The sequence below is a fragment of the Heliangelus exortis genome, chromosome 13, assembly GCF_036169615.1.
Source record: "Heliangelus exortis chromosome 13, bHelExo1.hap1, whole genome shotgun sequence".
NCBI classification, from domain to species: domain Eukaryota; kingdom Metazoa; phylum Chordata; class Aves; order Apodiformes; family Trochilidae; genus Heliangelus; species Heliangelus exortis.
In genome coordinates, this window is record NC_092434.1 from 16,096,382 (window position 1) to 16,113,584 (window position 17,203).

Consider the following 17,203-nt stretch of genomic DNA (forward strand, 5'->3'; position numbering starts at 1 on the left):
GAACTCTATCAGTTCCTGCAGAGGGGTCCCCTCTATCCCCTCTGGGAATTTTAGAAGGCTGGCACTGCAGGCCCTGTTGGAGAAGCAGAGCTGAGTGAAAAATACCTACTGGATTATTTAAGACTTGCTGCTCACATGATTTATGGGTTGTACTCTGTATTGTGCAGGGCAAATGTGTCTGTGCCAGGGTTTGCACCTCTGAATTATTCCTGCTGAAGCACATCGCAGAATGCATTTTCAGTTTGTTCCATGCAGGAACCTTTGGCAAGAGGTTTACTCCTTTGAAGTAAGAGCCAGGTGTCCACCAGAGCCCTTCAGCCACTGCTGAAGAAATTAAAACCAAAGCTGCCATATGTTACCAATACTTGAGTGCCCACCTCACCTGAAGCTGCCTGGACACTTCTGGTTGTGGCCAGCCTTGGCAGAGGGTTCAGGCTGTTTTTTTGGATGTGGTACCTCAGCTTTTGGAAGTCTTTTTTTTTACTTCATACTGTGCAAGGGGGACTTTTTAAAGAGTGGGAAGGTGAAGGAGGCACTTGGGTAGGAAGGATGTAGTGGGCTTCTTCAGAAAAGTAAAATGATGGAGTTGGAAGGTAGCACAGTTCTTTAGAATTAAAGTTCTTTGGCTCCTTGCTGGTATTCATCTTGCTCTGCTTGGAATAATTTCTCTCACTCTGGGGTTTGTGTGAAAAAGGTTCTTTGAGTTCAGAAACCAATGATCAAGAGTGACCATCTGTGATCCCTTAGTAGGCAGCTGGAGGTCCATGTTTTACTTCTGAGCTGGTGAGATAACAGTGCTGCTGCTGCTGGAACTAGAAGGATATCATCAGATATAATAATACTTTCCATCTGCACATGTTGTTTTTAGTCTTTCATAAATGAAAACGAGGTTTGCAGGTGGCTAATGCTAGAGGATAATTTGTTTCCGTGCTCTTTTGAAGCCTCGTAGCAAACCCAAGGCTGTGAATTGAAGATGGGGAATAGAAGTAGAATGTGATTTCAGGAAAACCTCCATTTTCTGTGCTGGTGAAGGAACTGAGCTGTGTGGCTGCTGATGCAAACCCTTCATCTGCCCAGGAGAGAGGGGTATTATCTTCAGCTCAAGATGATCAGGTGTTGAGTGGTCTTTGCACAGCACATCCAGGCAGCAATTTGCATGAGAAATATGCCAGGAAAATGAGACTTTGATGCATTTGCAACTTCAGAATTCCTGTGATGTTTTTGATTGTGCCACCCGTGGTGAGGACCTGGGACATCTTTCCCTTGGCTGAGATGGAAGGGAAAAAGGAAATTTCAGGTTCTGCTCCTCCACATTATCTTTCCATTCTTCTCAAAACTTCTCCTCTCTGCTAGTGAAGATAAGCCTGGTCAAACACCTTAATGTCACCAAGACAGAGGCCATCAGCCTTTTCTTAGGGAAGCAGGGAGATGCTGGGGAAAAAAGAGAGAAAGAGGTGCTGGATGGCAGACTTGCAGCCATTTGGGTTGGGAGGGACCTCTGCAGGGCTCTAGACCCTGTAAGTGAGTGGGGTTTCCCATCTGCATCTTTGGATGATTTGAGCATGAGAGCTTCAAGTCAGGGAAACTGAGCTTACAGCACCACTGGGCTGAGGAGTGGGGGGGGGGAAGGTTATAGGATGCATGATATAATTCCAGGGTTTGAGAAAGATGATAAATCTCTGAGGGAATGAAGTGTAAAAGCTCATTTTACAGAGAGATGTGTGCTGACACATTCACCACCAGCAGCTTTCATCTCGGGTGTCCCGTGCCATATGGCCAAGCTGAGGTGACTTTCTTACCCCATGGCAGATATCAGTTGCCCAAAAGGATGTGTGATTCTGTACCCTGTGCTTTCCCAGCATGAGACAGGTTGCTTGGCACCTTTCTGGCAGCTGGCACCTCACGGGATGAGGGTATTGGTGTTCACCTTCAGCACCCAGCAGGTCCCACAGCTCAGGAGTGGAGGTGAAGAGGTCCCTGCTACCACCACCTGGGGCTCTGCTCTGAGGGAGGATCTGGACAGGGATGGCACCACTGTGCCCTGCTGGTGCTGAGAAAATCTTTTTTCCCAAATGCACTTATGCTGACAGGTCAGGCAGAGCAGGGTTGAGTTTAGTTAAATAAATAGCTTTCCAGGACATAAATAAATAAAGGATGTAAATTATAAGTCTATTAAGAGATCTATTAAGTGCTTGAATGGCACTAAGCATTGTGTGAGAATCTGAGACAAGGAGATTAGCAGCAATCATTATTTCCTGAGCAGGTTGGCTGTTGAGATTCTATTACATAAACTAAATGTCCATGTATTTAGAAATAATTGTGTGTTTTTGACCAGAAGAAGCCTCACACAGTGGTAACTGTGTGCAGCCCCAAGGATGCAGATGCTGGAGGATTGATCCACCTAGAAAAGTAAACAGTGCAAATTTTTCTTCCAAGCAAAGAGGAAAAAAAAAAAAAAAAAAGCATATCCCTGTGCCTTGCTGGAGTGTTGCCAATGTGGAGATCAGGGAGAAGGGCAGATGCTGTGCAGGGCTATGCTGTGGGGGTGCAGAGTCCCCCAGAAGCACAGGTCTGTCCCAGGAGGGATTCACAGGTCCCCCTATCCCCACAGGGAATATCCAAAATAAGGTGTGAAGCCATCCCACCAGCAGGGATGCTGAAGATGCAGAGGGGAGGTGATGCCCTGGCTGGCACCAGTCATTGCTGAGGCTGTCCCCACCTGGGGGATTCTGAGGGGTGGGGGACATTGTGGGGTGGGTACCTGGGGTTAAGCCTAAATAAATCCAAATTGTATCCTTCATCCAGCCTTCACATGAAAACTGTATTTCTCTTTTTCCTGCTTCCTTCCCTGCCTCATCCTCTCTCTCCCTGTTCCAGCAACGTGGACACCAAGGAGCTGTGCGGTGAGTCCCGTCCCTCCCAGGGGCACAGGCAATTGTTTTGGTGCACGTTGTGTGAAACACTTCACAGGGCTGGTGGGGCTCTGGTAGCTGGGGGGGTGTCTCAGAACTTTTTCTGCTTTGGCCCCGATTCCACAGAAAAACTGGCAAAAGTTTTCTTCATGTTCTTGCAGCACAAACAGGGGCAGAGCTGAGCGTAAGTCCAGGCTTCCCTTCAGGAATCACTTGGGGTTTGGTTTCCAGCAATATTGTGGCTTCCAGCTCTGCTCTGAAATTCAATAAACTTGGAATCCCTCTGCAGTAGCCAGAAGGTGTTTTCTCCTTGGGCAAACTGTCACGTTTCCCAGCAGTCTGCCTGAGGTGCACAGCACCTCTGCTGCACCTCCCACCTCTCACAGAAATTAAAGGCTGGAAAGAAAAATCTCTTGAGAATATTTTGTCCCATGCCGTGACTGGGAAGGGAATATTTCCTGCCAGGATGTTTGAAGGGCTTTGCCTTGAAGGGAGGTGACTTGTGCATGGGGCTCCTGCTGCTTAAGCAGATGTGATTTTCCATGGGCACTTGGTGTTGGGAAACATTTCCTCCATCCCAGGTTTTTGTGAGGAGATGGGGGGACATAGATGAATGGCCTTGCAAGGGGGCTTTTCCAGCTCTTCTCCCCTCCCATGCCAAGATGCAGAGCATACAAAGCCACCCTGGCAGGTCCTCACTGTTGACCTTCATCACTTTGCCACTAATAACAACTTCAGAGCCCTGTTTGGGAGCAGGTCATGCCAGAGAGGTGCTTGTTGGGTCTCCTGTGCCAGCTCCAGGCTACTTGTTGTTGCTGATACTTTTAAGCACTCTCTTTCCTTCTCAGTCCCATCACTCTTTTCTCACTGCATTGCATCTCCTTGCCAGCTGACCCAAGAAACCAAACACCAACAGCTCCTACCATCAGCTTTGCTGGGAAATACAGGGTTGGTATTGTGGTTGCTTGCCCCCCCAGCCCCTCTGTCAGTCTAATAAAATCAGAAAATTACTCAGCTATCAACCAGTCCAGTCCCACTTTGCTGCCTTTCAGGGATGAACCTGTTGGGAGAGGAGGGAGATGAACCCCCCTCCACCACCTACAGGAAGCCAGGGGAAGGATCAATCCATCCGAGGTCCTGCCCAGATCCTGCTGAATAACTGCCCTTGCTGGCAATTTCTTGTTTGCTTGCTGCTCTTTTAAAAATGTTAGTTTTAATATAAAACTTCATTCTGGCAAAATAGGAGCTCTTTCCTGAAATGGGTTTTTTGCTGTGGGATTCTGAGAGCTCCTTTAAAGGGATTTTGTGAGCCCTACTGCATATATGAGAGTCTTGATGAGGCCTAATCTCTACCAGGTAGCATCTTATAAAAAGTTCTGGGGGGTTTTGCTGCCAATGAAGGAAACAGTCAGAAGTACCTAGACTGCCTCAAAACATGGTTTGCTATTACCCCAGTCAATCCCAGATGGTGCTCGTGCAGCTCCCAAATAGTACCACCCTTCAGTTTAAATGAAGAGGAGACATTGCAAGGACCCATATAAGCTGTCCAGAAAACTGAGATATCCTCTTCAAACAGGAGATGGACACTGACCCATTGCAAAATTCCAGGGTGATAGGCAAGGGCTTTACTGGGGAGAGATGGGAGGGGCAGCCCTTTACCAGCCCTTATGGTGCTCATCTTCTGAGCATCCATCCAGCTGCTCTCTGCAGATGTGTGGGAGACACGAGCAAGAGCCAGGTAGGAAAGGGGCAGCTGATCTCAGATGTTCCTGTGAATAAATAAAGCTAAACCAGCAGAACTGAGTGCTGTGGTTAAGTTCTGCTCCCATGTGCTCCTTGGTTGGGCTGTGGTCTTCCCACAGCAGTTCATTTCTCCTGAAATATAGGGGCCCAGTTAAAATGGTTTTAATTTACCTTTCAGATCAGCTCAGTGTTTCTTTCCCAAGCAATAATAATAAGAAGAACACAAATAAACACTGCAGTGAGAATAAGCTGTCTGCCTTATCATGGAACAGCAAAGAGCTGCTGCCAGTCATTCCGTGACATTCTGGTTCCTGCCAAAATCTTCTTCCCCTTGGATATGTACTCAGGCTGTAAATAGCTATAGGCCCTTCTAATTAAGCCAAGAGAACCTAATTAGGAGGATTGTTTCCTGGAGTTTGTCTTGTTGCATTCTGCAGAGATGTCACCTCAGTGTGAAGCTTCGTGTCTGAGCACTGAGAAATTGAGCTGGTGGCTTTTCAGAAACAGCTTTTGGCTGTCACCTGTGTCAGTCACACGAAAACCAGGAGGGATGAGGATGGAGAAAACATGGACTCCCCCTCTCCATGGAGAACGCTTGCTTTTCAGCCCAGCTCACAGCTCTGTTTCCTTCCTTTGAAGGGATAGTTGGCTCTCAGAGAGCTCTGCAACCTGTGATGGTGGCCTGAGGTCCAAACGTGGTGGGAAATGGAGGAAGGTGTAAGGCCAGTCTCAGCTCATATAAATTGGGGTGAACCTGGCAGCTATTTGCACACTTTGAGTAAAGGCTCTCAAGGGAATGAAAAGAGGCAAGATAGGGTCAAATGCAGAAGTAGGCATGGAAATGAGGTACCCATTATGTTATTTTCTTTGAGAAAAGAATGCCCTTATGTATCTTTCTTTACTATGGTCTCAAACTTCACTGGGGTTGCATCACTTCCCCTCCCAGCAGGACAAGCTGTAGAATACAAAAATATTCCTGAACCCACTCTCTCAGGTTTCCCTTCCACCAGTAACTGTCCTTTCTGTGTCACGTAGCCTCAGAGCATTAAGTCACATCATGTCCCTCTTGTTTTCTTCAGATTATTTTGCTGACCACATGGGAGACTACGAAGATGTCTTGGCCTCACTGGAGACTCTGAACCTCTCCATCCTGAAGGCAATGGACTACACCAAACGGGTGAGTGATCCTCACTCTACCTCCATGGGCTTGGAGGTAGTTAACAGTGTTAAAAGAGCATCTAAATCCCAAGGTCTTTGTCCCAGTCAGCAGTGTTGCCTTCTCATGCTCTTGGGCTCATGGGGTCATCTCAGCAATGGGACAAAAATGGACTTGGTTTGGTGTAAACAGCAAATGAATCTGGAAGATTTTGGCCAGATTGGTGCAGAAGAGTAGGCAGAGTAGAAGAGGAGGCAGTAGGCTCCTTGGCAGAGCTCTGCACCTTCTCAGCATCCTTCCTCTGCCAGACAGGTGGGCTTGGCTGTGCCTTAAGCTCAGCATTACCTCCAGGTGTCTTCAGACCTGGGTTTCTTGGGTAGGATTTTGAAGGCATGAGTTCTTGGTAGCTTTTGGAGAACTCGTATTCTAAAGCAGTCCTTAAACACATCTCCCATGTTGGAAGGCATCCTGACTGCCAGGAGGAGGCTGGTTCATGGGCACAGCCACAGTGTGGGAAACTAGAAGGCTGGGTGTTGGAAGGACTACAGGGAAAATGTCTTTTTTCTATGTTCAGGGTACTCCCAGCTTAAAAAAATCCACCATGCATCTAAGTGGTGCTGTTAGTAAGGGACTGCTAGACAGTGACACTGACAGAGAAACAGATGGAAGTTTATTTACAAATCCCTAGAAGATCTGGGCTGTTACACCAGATAAACACCCCCACCAAGAGCTGCACTGCTCAGAGGTGTCTTATCAGGATGAGAGACGTGTTTAGAGAGCTCTTGTTCCTTTGAAACCACTTGCCTGTCCTTTCCATGCCACTTAATCAACTAGCTGGGCTATATTGGAGGTATTAATTATCTTGTAGGTATCTCAGTAATTCACTCTGACTTGGTGATGCCTTCCACTGCTGCTTTTGGAATCCTGGGTTGATATATTTGGCTGCTTCCTCCCAGTATTTTGCAGGATGAGGATGGCTTATTCCTGGTTTGCATCATGTGGTCATTCCCTTGCATAAGGAACCTGCAGGATGGTTATTTGTAATCTAAATCATAAGAAGAGACTCTTTCACCCTCCTTGGTGTAGCAGCCTGTGGCAGGATTCACCTGCCTTAATTGCAGTGACTAAAGGTGGTTGACCTAAGCCTGAGCCCTTCACCCCTGTCATGATCTTGTGAAGGGAACTGGGGAGATCCAGAGCCCCAGAGGCATCTTCCTCCTGTGACTCTGCAGGAACTCAGATGCAGGCATCTTGCTTCTCCCTGGCTAAAGCCAGGTGAGGGGAGCATCCCCTCCTTACTCCCATTTCATCAGCCTCCTGGCAGACTTTTGGCAAGTGAAGAGGTGGAACAAGACTCCTTCAGAGAGAGGAGCTGACAAAGTAGTATTTCATGAAAAACATTGGCTCCCTACTGGGATTTTGTGAACCAAGTGGTACAAACCTTGTCGATAAATTATTCAAACACAGGCTCTTTGTTCAGGTGAAGAACTGAAAGGAAAAAAAAACAAAACAGAAAATAAGCTGTTATAGGTAGCAGAGGAAGTCATCTCCAGTGCAGACAGGCAGGAGCAGAAGCTTTTCCCAAGCACAAACCATTGTGGGTTTTTTTTCTGACATGTGTCAGAGGAAGGCTTCGTAAGATCCAAACTGATCCAAACTCCTCAAGCCTGGGGAGCATCCTGGGGTGTTTTATTTCCCTCAGGGCTGGACTCACACCTCCAGAAAAGGGCTTCAGCCTCAGGGAGAGGACTTGCCAACCCAGCATTGCCAAAGCCAGTGTCAGTTCCCAGTGTGATGCTGTAACCAAGGGCCCTGTGTTGATGCCAGAATGTTCAGGAGATACCTACACCAAATATATTTTTAGAAACACTGGGTCAGGGAAAAGAGTGCTACATCAGCAGATTGTGGTAGGAGCCATGTTCAGTTTCGTGCCCCCTGATGCTCAAGTCCCTGCAGCTTTTGCTTAGGGACAGATCCTGCACCAGGCTTGTTGCTGATGCTGAGTATCCTGGCTTGCCAGCAAACTGCTTCACCTCTGAGATGCTCCTGCTTGTCTGTATTAAAATATTTCGTCAGCTGGAGAAAACTATTGATCATGGAGCATCTTCCTCATTCCTTCCCTCTCCCCTCCATTAAAAAAAGGGTTCAGTGGGAATAATAAATGAAGCCAAACTTTCTTCTGTGCTGGCTTGCTGATGAGAGGTAGCCCTGCTCTTTAATTGCTGTTTCTAGTTCTCACTTTAAAAGACAGCTGATTATTTCTTGCACCTAAAAAGAGAAAGCAGCAATTAACTCATTCAGGAGAAGCTCCTGAAGTAGCATCAGTAATTAGATTCAGTAGTGGAAGGTCTCATGCAGGAAAAGAAAAGCTGTCAGTGTGATTATTTTCCCATATGGCAACGTCCACACTGTGTGGAAATGAACACCCACGACAGTGGGAAATCCAATGGTAAACTGGAGGGAAAAATGAGCTTTTGGATCTAAGGAAAAAGCTGACAGTATGGGAGTGATGGGGTGGTGGTTGTGTGTGCAATGGTGTTGTTATATAGTTCTCATGTACTGGGGGTGTCTGGAACCAGGGGGATGGTGCTGGGGGTGGTAATTTCTACTAACACCACCCTCACCCAAGCACCCCAGGTGCTTGGTTAAAAAACCAAACCAAACCAACACACATTTTTGTGGTTTTTGTTGTTGAACCCAAGAGGCTCCATTGGCTCTACTCCTGCCAGATATGGCTCTCACTCCCTTTCTCCCCAAACCCTGGGCTGCTCCTCCTCCCCTCTTCTGCCAGGCCAGCATTTTGCAGCTCTGGGCATGGCAAGATGAGCACTGCTGGCCTTTAGCAGAGAGGGAAATGTTACAAGCAAGCTGCAAAGAAGTCCCAAAAATGCTGAGTGAGGAATGCCCTCCAGGATGAAGCAGCTAAGATTTAAGGTCAAATTGCTCTGGCTGAGCACCAGAGGGGTGCTGGTGACTGTCCATGGTGCATGCTCTGTCCCAGCTAGAAGGAGAAGCTTGGAAAGCAGAACTGCCCCAAATCACAGCTGAAATTGCAACAAGCCCCCATGGACATGATGGGGTGGAACAGAGCCCATCTTGCTGGTGCTGCCTGGGTCAGGACAGGGAGAGCCTGGGCAGCTCTGTTCTGGTGTGTGAGAGGATGTGAAGAGCAGAGCAGGGGTGGGGGTGCAGGCTAATTAGGGGGGATTTGGAGACTCATTTGAGGGAGGAGTGAGGGTCAGCAGGAGGAGACCTGAGGGTCACCCTCTGCTTGAAGTTGAGCATCACCTTTTGTCCTGGAGGGGAGCAAAAGGAGATGTGAAAGATGGAGTGGGACTCTTTGGTTGCCTGCTGCCAGCTCCACTGCCAGTCTCTCACTTGCCCAAAGCCTTTTTCTCTCATTTAATAAACAGGGAGAGGAAATAGTGGCCCAATGGTGACACATCACAACCCCCTTGAGAGCCTCTGCTGTCAGGGTGACACAAACCACACGTGTGTCTTATGGACAGGCCCTGTGCTGAAACCACCTGCAAACACCCTTTCCCCTGAGCATCATTATTTAGATGAGAGGATCTGTAAATCAAAGAGGAAAAATCAGCAGCTGCTGATGCTCCAGCAGCAGTTGGGAGCTCAGAGGTGTTTACATATGGGTTTTCATATGGTACTTCCTTTCTTGGCTCTGCCATGTGACATGTTGTGGCAGGGAGTAGGTGACACCCTCCTTGGGGGCTGGTGGTATTTCTCTCTCCTCTGCTGATGCCAGCCTGGCTACAGCTGGGTCTGCAACAAAGAGCACACTCCAAAGAAAGGCTTGTTTGAGCAATGCAGTCACAGCACCAGGTTTGGGTGCTAAAAATGATGGATGGGTTTTTTATTGTTGCTGTTGTTTTATAGTGCATTCCAGAACAGCAGTATGAAATGTTCTCATTTGCATTCTTACCAAAATTAAGCTTGCCAAATATGATATTGCTCTTTTTTTTTTTTTTTTTTAAATGATAACACCTCGATATAAAATAGGCAGAAGAAATAATCCTTAAAAATAATCCTTTCCTCCCACTCTCCAGCTAATCCTTTCTCTCATCATTTCATTTTACCCGAGCAGATTTTCTCCTGCTCTGCTGTACAAACTTGATGTTCATATCAAGAGTGTCTGAGGGTCCTGGAGCAGTGAACAGGAATATCTGGTAAATCTTGGGAATTTGTAGCCACTCACCTGAAGGGGGTGAGTGGGTAAAGGCTGCATCACCTTTCAATAGGTTTTGGAGAAAACATTTCTGGACAACTTCAGTATCAATTGCTATAGCAAAAAAAATGGTGTGGATTTCTGGAAAATTTATGGAACTCTATAGTTTAGGAGTAGTTTAAAAGGAAACAAAGCCTATTTGTGGAGCTTCTCAGGAAGTATTTCTGTAAGTCTTATCCAAAATTAATTTTAAAATAATACTGCACTACAAATTAAAGGAGGAAGTGTTGCTCTGGGTCTTCAAGAGCTGAATTTTCCCCAACTTTCCTATTCAGATTTCAGACCAGAAGCTGATTCTCTGTGTGATGCCATCCAGATCAATTTCCTTGCCAGCCCCCAGGGCTGTGCTTGAGACACAGGCAGGCTGCCAGGGAGAGGAATCTTAGGAAGGCCTCTCCCAGGGCTTATTTTTAGCAAAGATGTTTATTTTCTGCTCTTCTGCTTGTCTGTCACTGCAAAATATGTGTTCCTCCCCTCACTGAGAAAGCAAATTATCTTCTCTGGAAGTCCTGCTCATGCTGCCCTGGCTCCATCTTTCATGGACATCTGAAGGATGTGATCTTCCTCTTCCTCCCTCCCTTTCTAAGTCTGTTGCTTCTGGGATTACACAAGGAAGGCAATAAATACACCAGATGTCAATGCCATGGCCTTAGCAGATAGTCCAAGAGCATTTTTGAAGGAGACACCAAAAGGAAAGGCAGGAAAGGACCAAATCAAGGCATAACCATAACTGAGCCTTCAGCAGCCTGACCAGCCCACACTATTACATTTGCAGGGTCTTCTGAGCAGGTCCTGTTTGGAAAACAAAATCTGCACTATCCTTGGAAAACTTAAATAAAATATGTATTAATTTACAGTCTGGTAGGTACTAAAGACATCTCATTAGGAGCTTGTGTGAAGGGAAAGGCTAATTAGAAGCAGGATGTTGAAAAGCAGGAGGCCACTCTTCATTTCCCAGGCTATTTGCCTGCTACCTCCAGGGTGCAAAAGTGCCATTTACCTCTTGATCCACGGGTGACCCTGTGTACAGAGCACGGGTGGGCCAACACTTACCTGCCCCTTGCATCCACTGAGGACTGATGAGATTATCCTGCAAGGATAATAAGGAGAAGAGGGAAGACCTGTGCCAAATTGCTTGGGAAGGAAGGGTCCATGGCAAGAGACCTTCAGGACCAGACAAGGCAACATGAGCTAAGAAGGGTCCAACACTGAGATTTATGGAAGGAAGATTTTATAGCAAAAGACTTTTAAAGGACATGTGATGCAATCATAATGTGTTTGGGGTTTTTTTGTCATCTGAACAGGTGTCTCATGTCTTTAGAGTCCTTTCAGGAAGGCTGAGGGTCATTCATATGTTTATGCTTTCATTTATCAACTACTAAAGTGTCTTCTCTCTCCAGGTTTCTTCTGATGATGTACCATGCAATCAGTTTTGGGTCTCCACTTTTGAAGGGATGTTAGAGTTAGGGGGAAGAGAAAGGAGTGAGAGGCAGGTCTGAGTGTTATTCTAATTATAAGAAATTATCTCTCAGAAGAAAACAGGCAATTATGAGCAGCAAATTTAAATCAGCCACTTGGAGGGTACAGCACAACACATGCCTGATGGTTCAAGGATGAGTGGGTGGAAGATAAGCTCTCCATCATCCTGGCTTGAGGTTTGACAAGGATGTGCCAGGCAGTGCTTTTGTTATTGGGTTTGTTGTTTTAAGTGAAGGAGAGGTGTGGGTGAAACAGAACTGGCTGTGGTTTCTGCCTGAGAAGCCTCCTTGGTTCAGTGCCATGACCCCCTGGGTGAGCTTCAGCAGTGATTGGAGCTCAGAAAAACTGGAGAAGCTGTCAACATCCCAGGCTTGGTAAATGTTGGCCAATTTGGCCAATCTTGCTGCCAAGCAATGCTGGGAAGCCTGGTTAGTCAGGATGCAAGGGCTGGCAGGCAAAGGGAAGGTTCCAGGGATCAGTGTTGGGCCCAGTTCTGTTTAATATCTTTATTGATGATTTAGATGAAGGGATTGAGTCCACCATCAGCAAATTTGCAGATGACACTAAGCTGGGGGGAGTGTGGATCAGCTGGAAAGCAGGAGGGATCTGCAGAGGGACCTGGACAGACTGGAGAGTTGGGCTGATCCCAACGGGATGAGGTTCAACATTCCAAGTGCCGGGTCCTGCACTTTGGCCACAACAACCCCATGGGGAGCTCCAGGCTGGGCACAGAGTGGCAGAAAGGGACCTGGGAGTCTGGATTGCCAGGAAGCTGAAGAGGAGCCAGCAGTGTGCCCAGGTAGCCAAGAAGGCCAATGGCATCCTGGGCTGGCTCAGGAACAGCGTGGCCAGCAGGTCCAGGGAAGGGATTCTGCCCCTGTGCTCAGCCCTGGGGAGGCCACAGCTTGAGTCCTGTGTCCAGTTCTGGGCCCCTCAGTTCAGGAAGGAGATGGAGGTCCTAGAGCAGGTCCAGAGAAGGGCAACTGGGCTGGTGAAAGGACTCGAGCACAGATCCTATGAAGAGAGGCTGAGGGAGCTGGGGGTGTTGAGGCTGGAGAAGAGGAGGCTCAGGGGAGACCTCATCACTCTCTACAGCTCCCTGAAAGGAGGTTGGAGCCAGGGGGGGGTTGGTCTCTTTTCCCAGATGACTTTCAACAAGACAAGAGGGCATGGTCTTAAGTTGTGCCAGGGGAAGTTTAGGTTAGTTATTAGAAAGAATTTCTTTACAGAGAGGGTGATCAAGCATTGGAATGGGCTGCCCAGGGAAGTGGTGGACACTCTGTCCCTGGAGATATTTAAAAAGAGACTGGATGTGGCACTCAGTGCCATGGTCTAGCAACCACAGCAGTGGGTCAAGGGTTGGATTTGATGATGTCTGAGGTCCCTTCCAACCCAGCCAATTCTATGATTCTATGATTCTAAGGGGCAGGGTTGTCTTGGGGGTCCCAGTGTCCCTGGGTGGTGCAGAATCATTTATATTTTACATCCTGCAGTCTTAACGAGCTAAAGAGTGACCTTTAAAAATGCCAGCAGAGGAGCTTTGAAATGCTCATCAGAATCTCCTTTCCCAGCCTTATAGGAACACAGCCACGAGAGCCCAGCTTGAGCCATGGGTTTGCAGTGCCTGGTGAGGGATGCTCCGTGCTGGTGCTGACAGATCCAAGTGCTCAACAGCACCAAAATCCCAGCTGTCATTTGCACCTTTAAAACCTTTGCACCTTTAAAACCTCCCATGGGTGTTTCAGTAGTGCCTGCCAAAATTTGGGCAGGGTAGTGTGTGTGATGCCCAAGTCTTTCTAGTCTTGAACAAGTGAACTGGCTGGATGGAAAGGGATGGGCCTGGAGAGCTCTTCCGAGTGCTTTTGGCATGAAGAAACTTCATTGACCAGCAATTATTAAAATATTAATATTAAAATATTAATATTAAAATAATTGTTTATATTTTAATTTTTTAATTTTTAAAATTTTAAATTTTAAATTTAATTTTAAATTTTTAAAATTTTTTATTTCATGCTTCTCAAGCAACTCACGGAGGAAATAACTCTTCAGGGCGTAATTAGTAAGACCAAACCTCATTAAATCTCCCTAGGACAGACTGACAAATGTTTTAATAAGAAGATGGGAAGGATTCCTTTGGAGCTGGTGTTCTTAATGACTTGTTTGTGTAAAACCAAATAAGACATTTGCTAGAGACTTCTGAATAATCTCTGAGCATATCCACTTCAGACCTGGCTCCTGAGAGCAAAGGTCACAGCTAGGTTGGAAAATAGCCAGAGATAGAGAAGTAGGATCAAAATTAAACCAAAACCCACTGTATTTTTAATGACCTGTCAGAGCTATTGGACTTAGCAACCTGCCCAAAAGCATCAGATCTTCATGGATACCCCAGTGTTCTTTTAGATTAGTCCATCCACCCAGCATACCTTGATGTAGGGAGTTAAGCTGATAAATGAACATGTGAAGAGAGTCACAGAATGGTTTGAGTTGGAAGGGACCTTAAAGTTCATCTGGTAGAGAGGAAGGACACCTTATTGCTGCCCTCCAGTTTCTGAAGGGGGCTACAACAAAGCTGGTGAGGGACTTTTTAGGATGTCAGGTAGGGAATGGATTCAAAATAGAGGATGGTAGTTTTAGATTAGATATTAGGAAGAAGTTCTTCACCATGGTGGTGGGTGATACACTGGAACAGATTGCCCAGAGAGGTGGTAGGAGACCCATCCCTCCTGGAAGTTTTTAAGGCCAAGCTGGATGGGGCTCTGAGCAACCTGATCTAGAGGGAGTTATCCCTGTCCATGGCAGGGGGTCTGGAACTGGACGAGCTTTAAAGTCCCTTCCAACCCTTACAGTTCTGATTCTATGATTTATTTGATGCACGGGTGTCAGGGTTTAACATTGGTCCAGCAATGAAACCAAATGCCAGATGCCCTCTATTAATCCCCCTCCCTGATAAAGAAAGGAGAGAGAATAAGAAAGAGAGACTAAACTACACAACTTTAATGAAGCAGTAATGACAAATAGGAAAAAGAACTAAATCTATACAAATATACAGGAAAATTGATCCAAGGTTCCTCCCCTTTCCCCCAATAACTCTCACATCCCCACTGAGGCTGTAGGGCAGCCCTGGGAAAGTCCAGGCTGGAATCCTGGGGTCAGCAGGAGTTGGGAGCTGGAGGCAGGAACACACAGATCCAGGCTGGAATGGATCAGGAGCACAGGCAGAGGAACAGACAGAATCCTCCCAGGATGCTGAAGCAGACAGGGAGAGGGGAAGAAGGGGAAGCAGGAAGGGGTTTGACTCTCCTGATCCCTCAACTTTATCCTGAATGTGAGGTGTATGGGATGGAATCCTCTGTTTGGTCAGTTCTGGCATCTCTCTTGTCTGTTCCTCCCCAAAGGAGGCTGCAGGTGGGGCCTCTTTCTTCCTTCTGGAGGGCAAAATGTTCCTCAGAGCTGAGCAGTGTCCCTGGCTCTGCACACCAGGCTCTGGCTGTAACTATAACCATGGAGTTATCAGTCCCAGGAGCAGCCACTGCCTGAGAAACTTGCTGTTAATTTCAGCAGTGCAGCTGCTTACAAGAGACTGAGCTGAAAGCAAAAGGACAAGACAGAAAATCCCCTTTATCCTGACCCAAACCAGGTCAATGGGTTGAAATGGAAAGCAGTGGTGTACTCTTTGCACCTCTGGGAAGTGGGGTAAATAGCCTGGAGCTGGTAAAGAATCAGTCAGTGGGCTCAGAGCATCTGTGGGGGTTGTGATACGTGGTTTTGACAGCAGCCAGGGAAGAGTCCCCAGCTCCATCCAGCTCTACTGTCCCCTCCAGAACACTTGGCCAAATCCCCCAGAAAACCCACGCTTAATGAAAAGAAGAGTCCACTCTGCCACCTGACAGAGCTGACACAGCTCTGTGTTTTGGTGCAGCACTAAATCTAGGAGGAGGGATCCAGCCCCCAGCCCAGGGAGCAGAAAAGAGGCAGCAATCAGATCCCCAGGGACAGCAATCACAGCAGGGCTGGGGGGGGAGGTAATCAAAGCCCAGCTGTAATTACAGCTCAGCCTCTTTGGCCACCTGATGAACACATTTCTGCCTTCATTACGGGCAGGCTGCCAGCTGCAGGCAAGGGCATGAGTGAGGGGGTGGCTGTAGAGGGGGGGAAGCAGCAAAAGGAACTCTTTCTGATGCCAAGCCCAATGGTGGCACTTTGCCAAGGAGATTTATGGATTTCATCAACTCTCCTTATCCACAGTGTGGATGGTAGAAGATAGAATATATAGAATCACAGATTGGTTTGGGTTGGAAGGAACCTTAAAGCTCATCCAGTCCCAACCCCCTGCATGGGCAGGGACACCTCCCACCAGCCCAGGTTGCTCCAAGCCCCATCCAACCTGGACTTGGACACTGCCAGGGATGGGGCAGCCACAGCCTCTTGGGCAACCTGGGCCAGGGGCTCAGCACCCTCAAATTAAAGAATTTCTTTCCAGTGTCCAACCTTAATCTCCCCTCTTCAAGTTTGAAACCCTTTCCTTTTGTCTTCTCACTACACACTCATGTCAGAAGCCCTCCCCCAGCTTTCTTGTAGGTAAAGATGTATTAATGCTAAAATAATTGCCTAGGTGAATAGGTGGATTTGGCCCAGTGTGGGGCTGAGTATTTTTCTAGGGAGAACAAGAGTTCATCCAGCTCACCAGGGATATTTGGGACTGAATTCAATTTTATTTTTCTCCCCAATCTAAGTGCTCAGTAAATGTTTTCACAGACCTCCCTTGGCTCTCTGGCTGTGGACCTACCTGGTGGGAGTGCCTGTGCTTCCCTTGGGGTTGTCCTGGCTTTTGCTCCACCAGCTGCCACATCCAGGGTCCCAGACTGGTTGCTCATCCCCCTGCTTGCCTGCACAGGGTGAGGGATAGCTGGGCAGGACTTGTCAGGAAATGTCCCAGCTTAGCATGGAGGCACCACTGTCCTGGTCCATTTTTGGTCCATTTTTTGCCCAGCAGCAAGGTTTTTGTGTTCAAGAGAAGTCATTAAGCACCGTGCTAACTGGATGCTCAAGAAACCAACTCCTGCTCCCCTCTACCAAGTCAGGGGGGAGATATCATCTCTGCCACCAGTTTCCCCAGAAGTGTTTTTCTTCATCTGGTTCTTCTCTTTTATGATTTAAAGTTGGAGATAAAGGCCACCCAGGTTCTTGCAGAGCTGCTCTGATTGTCATGGAAATAACCCTTGTTAATGGCTTCACCATAGAACAAGAATAATTTGCTTTGCAGACCTGGGGGTACTCACGTTGTGCCACTGCGTGCTTCTGTGGTGCTGGGACCACTTCTGAACTGGGACATTGCTGGTGGCATTCCAGGAGTGTCTGTCCCCATTTCATGGCACCAAAAAATTCATCAGTCCCAGGGGAGCCCCATGCCAGGAAATTCTGGCACCCAGGGAGGGGCTGCCATGGGGCTTTGCCCAGGCTACCTGCTGGCCCAGCAGCCACTGATGGGTTGGAAGAGTCTGAAAAAAAAAAGAGTGCTGGTGAGTTTGGATGTGGAGTAACCTTTTTACCACTGCAAGTCTTCATAATTCTGATGCTGAGTGGTTAACTTCAGCTAGACCTGGTGTCTTGGTCTGGTTGGGCTGAGGGCAGAGAAATTTGGACTGGTTGGAATGGTGTCAGGTGAATCTT

General features: G+C 47.4%; 1 protein-coding gene across 2 annotated transcripts in view; it reads left to right on the forward strand.

The window, feature by feature from the left end:
* NECAB2 (N-terminal EF-hand calcium binding protein 2) overlaps window positions 1-17,203 on the forward strand; it is a 65,336-nt gene that overhangs the window by 41,427 nt on the left and 6,706 nt on the right. Inside the window, exons 4-5 of one of the 2 annotated variants that reach the window (XM_071757032.1) lie at window positions 2,878-2,903; window positions 5,735-5,832. In XM_071757032.1, the coding sequence (XP_071613133.1) occupies window positions 2,878-2,903; window positions 5,735-5,832 (124 nt within the window). The remainder of the gene's footprint in view (window positions 1-2,877; window positions 2,904-5,734; window positions 5,833-17,203) is intronic. The other variant, XM_071757033.1, reaches the window with a different exon arrangement.